The following is a 9,993-nucleotide window of genomic DNA, read 5'->3' on the forward strand; positions in this document are numbered from 1 at the left end:
CATACATACATACATACATATATATATATATATATACACATACATATGTATATGTATATATATATATATATGTATATGTATATATATGTATATGTATATATATATATATATGTACCGTGAGTGTCGTTGTCTGTGAGCCGAACTCGCTCCGGTTCACTAAATTTGTTTATTTACAGTTTATACCTTCAGTGAGTGTGATGACATAGAGGAAACACTAAATTAGCTAAAAACTACGTAGAGTTCTGCGCTAGTTCTAAACATTAGTGAAACTTCACCGGACTGACCTGTTCTCGAGCTCCGTGACGTCCAGAATGTTTGTCTCCTTCTTCAGTTTGACTTCCGACATTTTAAATTATGTTTCTTTACTTGCTGTCTGAGCTGCTTTAGCCTGTTAACTTATTATTTGGCCCGTTAGCTTGTTATTTAGCCTGTATAAATACTTTAGCCTGTGAGCTAATGTTGTGTCAGACGGCCATGCTACATCAGGGTCCTCAGACTTAGTCGTCCTGAAAACTGCCTGCTTAATAAATCATGTTGAGATAAATAAAAATAAAAAAAGCTTCACCGTCTTTTCTTTATTGATTTAAGACATAGTGTAAAAAACTTTAAAGGTACACAGTTCTCTTCTTATGGCCTGATTATTTTGTGTGGAAGTATTTGTTTGTATCAATAAAGTTACTGACAAAAAAAATGTGCCTGTGAGGAGCTCGTTGCCATGGTGACGCGTCAGCAGCAGTTCAACTAAGGTTTCGTTTGATCTTTAATCTGAAGTAAGAATTTATGAATTACTTTACTCTAATATGTAATCAAATTGTACACAGTGTGTGAGTAGTATAGTAGTATTTATACACAGTCTGTGAGTAGTATAGTAGTATTCATACAGTCTGAGTAGTATAGTAGTATCTATACAGTCTGTGAGTAGTATAGTAGTATTCATACACAGTCTGAGTAGTATAGTAGTATTTATACAGTCTGTGAGTAGTATAGTAGTATTCATACACAGTCTGAGTAATACAGTAGTATTTATAGAAACTATTGTACTTTTACTGCACTACATATATTTATTAACCTTACTTCACAGATTATTAATCCATTAATAAATAAAACTATTATTATAAATTTAAATACCAGAAGTATATAAAGTCATTAAAATGAGCTGCACCTTTTTGATTGGTTGACAGACAGACAGACAGCCGTCGCCATGACAGCAGGAGCGGTGTCAGCTCCGCTCATCATTCCCATCATGCACCTGGAGACACACAGAGCCAAGACCCACATAGACACCAACACACCCGTCTCCATCCAGTCAGGTACAAGTACATGTTATTCTCCTGGTGTCCACTAGAGGCATCACTGCTGTATTATAGAGATAATACATGTTGTTCTCCTGGTGTCCACTAGAGGCATCACTGCTGTATTATAGAGATAATACATGTTATTCTCTTAGTGTCCACTAGAGGCATCACTACTGTATTATAGAGATAATACATGTTATTCTCCACTAGACACTCCTGAGGTTCTGATCTTCTTCACTCTGGACGGGTCTAAGCCGACTGCGTGGCCGCGTGGGTCAGCGGGCAGCAGCAGCAGGAAGTACGGCGGTCCGATCCTGCTTCCTGCTGGTCGAGTGGCTGTCAGAGCCATAGCTGTCGCCAGGTAACCGGTCACCTGACCCAACCACAGCTGTGATGTCACTTCCTGTCTGGCCTCTGTTCCACCGACGTCTGTGACTCAAGACTCCGATCTAGTTTCTCTGTCTGTCTGTATGTCTCTCTCTCTCTCCCTGTCTCTCTCTCCCTGTCTCTCTCTCCCTCTCTCCCTGTCTGTCTCTCTCTCCCTCTCTGTCTCTCTTTCCCTCCATGTCTGTCTCTCTCTCTCCCTATCTGTCTCTCTCCTTCCCTATCTGTCTCTCTCCCTGTCTCTCTCTCTCTCCCAATCTGTCTGTTTTCCCTGTCTCTCTCTCTCTCTCTCTCTCTCTCTCTCTCCCTGTCTGTTTTCCCTGTCTCTCTCTCTCCCTGTATGTCTCTCTCTCCCTGTCTGTCTCTCTCTCCCCCTGTCTGTTTTCCCTGTCTCTCTCTCTCTCCCTGTCTCTCTCTCTCTCTCTCTCTGTCTCCGTCTCTCTCTCACTCTCCCTGTCTGTCTCTCTCCATGTCTGTCTCTCTCCCTGTCTCTCTGTAGAAACGGCAGAGACAGCTCCACAGTGACGAAGGTTTTCTCTGTTGAACTTGTGGATTCAAACAATGAGGAGAACTTCCTGCAGAGGAATGAACAGGTAAGACTCCATTTCCCAACAGCCATTTCAAATACAGGATCTTGTTTTAATAATGTTAAAAGTTTTAATTTCAGCGTTTGTCTGAAGGAACCTCGTTCAACTCTGCTGGTTCTTCACTGAGGCCCTCAGGTCTGTGACACTGTTACTGTTTAATAATATAATAATATAATGTTGTTAGCTTAGAGCAACCTAAACATGAAGCTCTGTTAAGAACTGAACTGATTTACTGAATAATCACTTCACTTCATTCGTTTTGTCCTTTAGAGCCGATCATGATGGGAAACTCTCCTCATCCAGGTCCTCGTTTCCTGACCAGTCAACTGGTCTCTCCCACCAAACCACAACCACCTGGATCCTCCCAACGTTCCCAGTCGGGGGTAAACAGACCAAACCAGCAGCAGCTCGTCCAAACTGAACCCCACAGACTTTTATTTTGTGGTGCTTCCTGTGTTTGACTTTTATTTTGTGGTACTTCCTGTCAGACTTCAGGTGTAATGAAGCAGGTGAGCAGCACTCAGACGTCCAGAATCCACCAACAGATTGACTTCCTGCGGTACGACACTAACTCTAACACTAACACTAACGGTTTAAATCCTCCTCATGTTTCCTTGTGTTTCCTGAATATTTTAAGACCTTCTGACTTCTAGTGAACACTGTGTCCTCATAAACCACATAGACAAACGTATGTGATGTGTTCTGCTCCTCTGAACCTCACAAAGTATCATCAATATTCTTCTGTTGACAATAACAAATTAAAGCATGCTGGGAAAACCAACAGGAGGTCGTGATCTTAGAAACTAATGAAACTGTCTGTCTGTGTACCTGTCTATCTGTCCAGGTGTGCTCAGTGTCTGGGTCCCCTGCCTTCAGACCCGTTCTCTGGGTTCTGTGCTCAGTGTGGATCTTCACTTCCTGGTTTACCTGAGCAGAGACCGCCCCCTGCTGAGGGAGGACAGGTACTACTACTGTCTGTCTGTCTGTCTGTCTGTCTCTCACTGACGAACACAAACAGCTGTTTTCACCTCAAAGGTTTTACTCTCAGCTGTTTCTGTTATTCTGTCCCTCAGTAAGATACTGTCTGTCTGTCTTTCTGTGTGTGTGTGTGTGTGTGTGTGTGTGTGTGTGTGTGTGTTCTCAGATGCTCTGCTGTGTGTTCTGTAACTCTCTGGTTCCTGTGAACACTCAGACCTGTTTAATCTGTGAGGCCTCCATCCATCAACAACATCAGGTACACACACACACACACACACACGTTAGTTGTGATGTATGTTTTCTGTCCAGGACCATGTGATGTGTGTTTGCTGTGGCAGTGGGAATCCAGCTCACATCTCCAGATGTTTGACCTGTGAGAGCCGTGTGCAGCCGGTAACACACACACACTTCTCCTTCTCTCTCTGTTGGTAGCGGCTGCAGAATGTCGCCCCCTCTGTCCGCTCAGCCGACTGCAGGACGTTGAACTGCTCCAGGTGTAAACGGTTGAACCGTTGTGACGCCCGGTTCTGTGACTGGTGCGGCTCAAAGGTGAAGACTCACCTGAAGTCCATCGTGTCATCATGTCTGTCTGTTTCTGCTATAGCTAGCTCTGGGATAGCCTAGCTTAGCACGAAGACTGGAAGCATGAGGAAACTGATAGCCTAGCCAAAGCCTTCACCTTCACCAGTATTTTATTTCACACTAACCCACAGTAGATCAACCAGCAGAGGCTACGTAGCGCTAGCTCAGGCTCAGAGTTTTAAAGCTCAATGCTAGTTAGTTAGCATAGAGCCGATACTTCACGCAGTTAGCGTAGCCTCGTACCAGACCAGCCAATAATAATGAGTGAACTTAAACAAGATGGCTACACTTTTTGCTTGCTGTACAAAGAACTTATGTTTTAAATAAAATTCCGTCGCAAAATATTAAGATAGAACCCTGATGACTTTCCACCAACTTTAAAGCCGCTTCAAAGCATTTAACGACTGCTAATGCTAGCTTCACTGCTATTACTGATTTAATATCATTTAGTTTGTAGCTCTCTGGTTGGATGAATCCAGGTAGCATCAATGCTAACTGCTGCTAAAACCACACTGTCTCCCTTTTACATTTCCATCAGCAACATACGTGTTGGAAGGTGGGGCTAGGCTAACAGTTTCCCACTGATTCTTGGTCAGTCTTGGTGCTAACTTTAAACACAGAAAACAATTTGTACGTTTGTACTCTGAAGTTAACGGTAGCTTGCTAGCTAATGTTAGCATCAGTGGCCCCATTGTAGCTCAGTCTGTTGTTGATTTAAGTTTTATCTATTTATATTCATATCGATGGAGCGAGGTGAGCAGTTTATCCTTGTGACCAGGCTTTGTGAGTGTGAAGCATTGTGGGAAATGTAGTCCTGTGTTTACTTGTAGCCCGGTCATGCAGCCAGCTGTGTGGTTTGTTGGCGATGCGGTGCGAGCGGACACCCGTACGCATTCTACTGCGCAGCCTGCGGCGCCTTCCTGGAAGCCCCGACCACATCCTGCAGTGACATCACGCGACCTGTCAGGTGCGCCGCCACCGACCAGGTACGCTGCATCATGACATCATGTTATATTATAGTTAATTCATACAAAACACGACAGAGACCGTTCTCTGTGCGAGCAGGCAGCAGCCCAAACTTCCCATGATGCAACCTGGCAAGCCACACCCTCCTCCGGCCCTGCTCCCAGCACAGAGTTAGCCCCGCCCACTGCTGAGCAGTTCACGCAGACTGTTGGACTCTATTATCCATCAGCCACTGAGCTTCAGAGGAAAGAACAACAGAGGACACTTCAACTCAGCAAGCAGCAGGCAACCAGAGACCGTCGACCGCTGCTGACCACTGTGAGCCCTGGTAGAGGTAAAGTACTACTACTAGTACTACTACTAGTACCACTACTGACCGCCATCAGCCCTGGTAGAGGTAAAGTACTACTACTAGTACTACTACTAGTACTACTACTAGTACCGCTACTGACCACCGTCAGTCCTGGTAGAGTTAAAATAATACTACTAGAACTCTAACCCGTCCGTTTCATCAGGTTTCTGGAGGAAGCAGCTGGATCACCTGTGTGCCCACCTGAGGAGCTACGCTCAGATCAATGCCCCCTTCAGGACTCTGCTGGGAGAACCTCGCCTGGGCCGGGTACGACACACCTCACCTGTACCTTATTGACACCTCACCTGTACCTCACCCGCACCTCACCTGTACACCTCACCCACACCTCACTTGTGTACACCTCACCTGCACACCTGTACCTCACCCGCACCTCACCTGTACAGTGACATCACCAGTGGGATTAAATAAAGAAACACTACCGCTTTAGTCCACAGAGGGCGCCAACATCAAGAGAAAATAAAAGTTCCTCGTAGTAACTTGAAGTTAAATGATTCAGACACGTGTTCAACATCTTCACCTGGTCAGGTGATCATGATCATGATCACCTGACCAGGTGCGCTGTGCTCTACTTCCTGTGTGTCAGGTGACGTCTTGTGTTCCTGCTCTCCTTCAGATGGTTTCTGCTGTGATTCAGGAGGATCGTCAGGAAGTCAGCCTGACCGTCAGCTTCGTGTCGGCCGGACGGGAAGAAGAACGTCAGGTGTGTTCTCAAGTGGAACCGGCAGGTGAGGACGGCGTCGGACCTGCAGGTCGGACTGAGACTCTGAGCAGCGTCACAGAACGATCAGGCAGTGATCCTCCCAAACCAGACCTGAGACCCAGACCTCCGGTAAGAAACCAGACGTTCTCCACATTGGGTCTGAACTCACCTGACAGATAAAAGCTCCTCTCTGATTGGTCCTCCTGGTTCCAGGTGAGGGACGTGCAGCTGCTGAAGGAGCTGGGTCCTGGTCCAGGACGAGGTCAGATCAGTGTCATCCAGCAGCTCCTGGATCAGGTACGAGTCTCTGAGAGATTTAAACCTGCTCCCTGATTGATCGACACTATTGGTGTTTTTCCTGGTCACCTGACACAGTTCACACTAATTGGTCTGTTTCCTCACTAACCACCAGGGGGCGGATCCTTCCTGCTGCGACAGCGATGGCCGACATGCTTTGGCGGTTGCCGTAGTGAACGGTCACCATGACGCACTTCCTGTTTTAGTGCAGCGAGGAGCCGACGTGGACCAGCAGTCCGGACGGTGAGGACAACATGACCCAGACCTGAGGTCCACATCACCAGGATCTGGATCTCACTAGACCAGCGTGTATGATGACTGGTACTACTAGTACTAGTAGGACTACGAACATGTTCAAACTCCCCTCCTCCTCCTCAGGATGAAGAACACTGCTCTGCATGAAGCTGCAGCTCTGGGCTCTGAAGGTCTAAAGGGTGCTCAGGTCCTGCTCAGGTATGAAACACCTGGTCCAACTATTACTATTAGCACTACTATTAGTACTAATTCTACAGGTATGAAACACCTGGTCCAACTGTACTAGTACTACTAGTACTATGAGTACTACTTCTACAGGTATGAAACACCTGGTCCAACTGTACTAGTACTACTACAGGTATGAAACACCTGGTCCAACTGTACTAGTAGGCCTACTACTACTACTACTACTACTGGTATGAAACACCTGGTCCAACTGTACTAGTACTATTAGTACTACTTCTACAGGTATGAAACACTCGGTGAACATGTAACCTTTTCTTGAGTCCAAGTAACTGACCACTGATACTACTACTACTAGTACATTACAGTCATTTAGCAGACGCTTTTATCCAAAGAGACTTACAATAAGTGTATTCAACATAGGTATTCAAGAGAACTACTAGTCACCAGAAGTCATAAGTGCATCTCCTTTTTTAAACAAGCATCTAAGAGCATAAACCAGAGAAAAACTACAGAAACAAACTAATACGAATACAATAAGTGCAACAAACTAATACGAATACAATAAGGGCTAAGTGGAAGGCTCAGGGTAGTATTTCTTGAAGAGGTGAGTTTTCAGCCTGCGCCGAAAGATGGGCAGCGACTCTGCTGTCCTGACGTCAGTGGGGAGTTCATTCCACCATTGTGGGGTCAGGGCAGAAAAAAGCTGTGACCGGGTCAATCGGCCGCAGGGACCTCTGAGCGACAGGGCAACCAATCACCCCGAGGCAGCAGAGCGAAGTGGTCGGGCGGGGGTGTAGGGCTTGACCATGGCCTGGAGATAGGAAGGAGCTGTTCCTTTCACTGCCCTGTAGGCCAGCACCAGAGTCTTAAACTGGATGCAAGCTCTTACAGGGAGCCAGTGGAGAGAACGGAGAAGGGAAGTTGTATGGGAGAACTTTGGGCGATTGAACACCAGACGAGCTGCAGCTTTCTGGACAAGCTCCAGAGGTCTGATGGCTGACGCCAGGGCTCTGCCAAGTAGTGAGTTGCAGTAGTAGTTGCAGGCGGGAGATGACAAGAGCCTGGATGAGCACCTGCGCCGTCTCGTCAATGTTTGCTGAGAACGACAGTTGGTCATCTAGGGTCACACCCAGATTCCTCGCAGTCTGATTTCGCATCACCACGGTATCATTAATGGTGATAGACAGGTCTCGGTGAAGGCAACCCTTCCCCAGGAGGAACAGTAGCTTGGTTTTGTCCAGGTTGAGCTTCAGGTGGTGTGTCGCCATCCACTTCGAGATCTCAGCCAAGCATGCAGCGATGCGTGCCTCCACTTGAGTGTCACTGGGGGGAATTGACAAGACCACCTGGGTGTCATCGGCATAACAATGGTAAGAGAAGTCATGCGAGCGAATAACAGAACCCAGAGACGTTGTGTAGAGCGAGAAGAGAAGGGGGCCCAGAACTGAGCCTTGTGGAACCCCCGTAGTCAGCATGCGTGGTTCTGACATGGCCCCCCTCCATGTCACCTGGTAGGATCAACCTGTCAGGTAGGATGCAAACAGGGAGAGTGTAGAGCCTGAGACACCCATCCCCTCGAGGGTGGAGAGGAGGATCTGGTGGTTCACAGTGTCAAATGCCGCAGACAGGTCCAGGAGAATCAGGACAGAGGAGAGAGGGACTCTGTCACCGCAAGGAGGGCCGTCTCTGTCGAGTGACCACCCTTGAACCCGGACTGGTGGGGGGTCCAAGAGATTGTTCTGGTGGAGATAGGAAGACAGTTATTTAAAGACAGCACGTTCAAGTGTTTTGGATAGAAAGGGTAGAAGAGAAACCGGTCTGAAGTTCTTGACATCAGAGGGGTCAAGTGATGTTTCTTCAGAAGGGGGGTGACTCTGGCAGTCTTGAAAGCCGTGGGAAAGCATCCTGAAACAAGAGATGTGTTGATGAGGTGGGTGAGGAAAGGAAGGAGTTCAGTCACAATAGACTGAAGAAGAGGGGAGGGGATCGGGTCAAGGGAGCATGTGGTGGGGTGGTTAGATGTAACAAGGTTGAGGACCTCGTTAGGGGAGAGGGGAGCAAGATAGGGTAAGATGGGGCATGGAGAGGGGAGGGAGAGCTGAGGGGGAAGAGCTGGAGAGGGTGGACAGGGAGAGGGGGGCTGAGAGAAGGAGGATTTGATATTGTTTACTTTCTTGTCAAAGAAGTTGGCGAAATCATCAGGGAGAAGGGAGGAAGTAGGAGGAGGGGGAGGGGGTTGGAGGAGTGAGGAGAAAGTTTCGAAGAGTTTTTCAGGATTCGAAGCAGAGGTTAGGATTTTAGAGTGGAAGAAAGCAGCTTTAGCAGTAGATAGAGAGGAGGAAAAAGTGGAAAGAAGAGATAGGAAGTTAAGAAGGTCCTCCGGGAGTTTGCCTTTTCTCCATTTACGCTCAGCCTCTCTTAGGCTCCGTCTGTCAGTACGCACTGAGTCTGACAGCCATGGGGCAGGTGGAGTTGACCGTGCAGGCCTGGAGGTGAAGGGACAGAGGTTGTCCAAAGAAGAGGAAAGGGTGGAGAGGAGAAGGTCAGTAGCAGTATCAGGGGATAGGAGAGAGAAGGATTCAGGGTCAGGGAGGGCCGAGGTAACAGAAGAGGAAAGATCAGCGGGGGAGAGGGAGCGGAGATGACTACGGATAGAAATCATGTAGGTAGGTGGAGGAAGTAAGGGGGGAGAGGAGAGGGAGTAGTACATGAAATAGTGGTCAGAGAGCTGGAGGGGAGTGACAGAGAGGTTAGCAGTAGAACAGTGTCTAGTGGAGATAAGATCCAGCTGGTTGCCTTGTGGGTAGGAGGAGATGAGGAGTGGTAAAGGTCAAAGGAGAGGAAGGAAAGAAGAGGTTCTAACTCATCAGTCTGGATGTTGAAGTCGCCAAGCAGGATGAGTGCGGAGCCATCATCATAGAAGTGCGAGACTAATGTGTTGAGCTCCTCCAGGAACTCACCAAGAGGCCCTGGTGGGCGACACACAACAGCAATAGTGAGCTCGACCGGATAAGTGACAGTAACAGCATGAAATTCGAAAGAGGACGGGGAGAACTGTGGAACAGAGACAAGAGAGTATTTCCATTTTGGGGAGATTAGCAGGCCAGTACCACCACCTCACCTCGCAGCTCTGGGAGTGTGAGAGACAGAGTACACATCTGACAGAGCTGTGGGTGTGGTGGTGTTTTCTGGTGTGATCCAGGTCTCAGTTAGAGCAAGAAAGCTGAGGGAGAGCAAAGATGCATAGCCTGAGATGAACTCAGCCCTCCTGCCACCACTTGCTCGCCATGAGCTGAGAGAGTAGGATAGATGAGGTTAGTGAGGTCACGGCACCTGGGAGTGACCCAATGTCTACGTGACCACCGGACAGAGGAACGGACAGAAATAGGA

General features: G+C 47.6%; 1 protein-coding gene across 5 annotated transcripts; it reads left to right on the top strand.

Annotated features, from left to right (window-relative positions):
• The first annotated feature begins 716 nt into the window (after positions 1-716).
• Positions 717-7,012, top strand: dzank1 (double zinc ribbon and ankyrin repeat domains 1). 5 transcript variants are annotated; one of them, XM_031839557.1, is made up of 17 exons: positions 717-770; positions 1,182-1,310; positions 1,506-1,656; positions 2,179-2,272; positions 2,347-2,401; positions 2,537-2,649; positions 2,755-2,825; positions 3,111-3,228; positions 3,411-3,500; positions 3,677-3,793; positions 4,657-4,812; positions 4,892-5,126; positions 5,308-5,411; positions 5,749-5,994; positions 6,079-6,162; positions 6,278-6,405; positions 6,541-7,012. In XM_031839557.1, the coding sequence occupies exons 2-17, from the start codon at positions 1,202-1,204 to the stop codon at positions 6,701-6,703; spliced, it is 2,034 nt and encodes a 677-aa protein (XP_031695417.1). In that variant the 5' UTR covers positions 717-770; positions 1,182-1,201; the 3' UTR covers positions 6,704-7,012. The 5 variants fall into 5 exon arrangements, with proteins under 5 accessions (XP_031695417.1, XP_031695416.1, XP_031695418.1 ...); XM_031839556.1 differs by lacking the exon at positions 717-770 and having other exon boundaries at positions 973-1,310; XM_031839558.1 differs by lacking the exon at positions 717-770 and having other exon boundaries at positions 973-1,310; positions 5,779-5,994.
• The last annotated feature ends 2,981 nt before the right edge of the window (positions 7,013-9,993 follow it).

This window comes from Anarrhichthys ocellatus, unplaced genomic scaffold, assembly GCF_004355925.1.
Source record: "Anarrhichthys ocellatus isolate YVR2014 unplaced genomic scaffold, GSC_Weel_1.0 scaffold1712, whole genome shotgun sequence".
In the NCBI taxonomy this organism is placed as follows: domain Eukaryota; kingdom Metazoa; phylum Chordata; class Actinopteri; order Perciformes; family Anarhichadidae; genus Anarrhichthys; species Anarrhichthys ocellatus.

Excerpts from the sequence above, each read along its gene's own strand:
- dzank1 (XM_031839557.1), top strand. The coding sequence starts at position 1,202 with ATGACAGCAGGAGCGGTGTCAGCTCCGCTCATCATTCCCATCATGCAC. Across the intron at positions 3,794-4,656 it reads GTGACTGGTGCGGCTCAAAG|CCCGGTCATGCAGCCAGCTG; the intron begins GTGAAGACTCAC and ends GTTTACTTGTAG. Across the intron at positions 5,127-5,307 it reads CACTGTGAGCCCTGGTAGAG|GTTTCTGGAGGAAGCAGCTG; the intron begins GTAAAGTACTAC and ends CCGTTTCATCAG.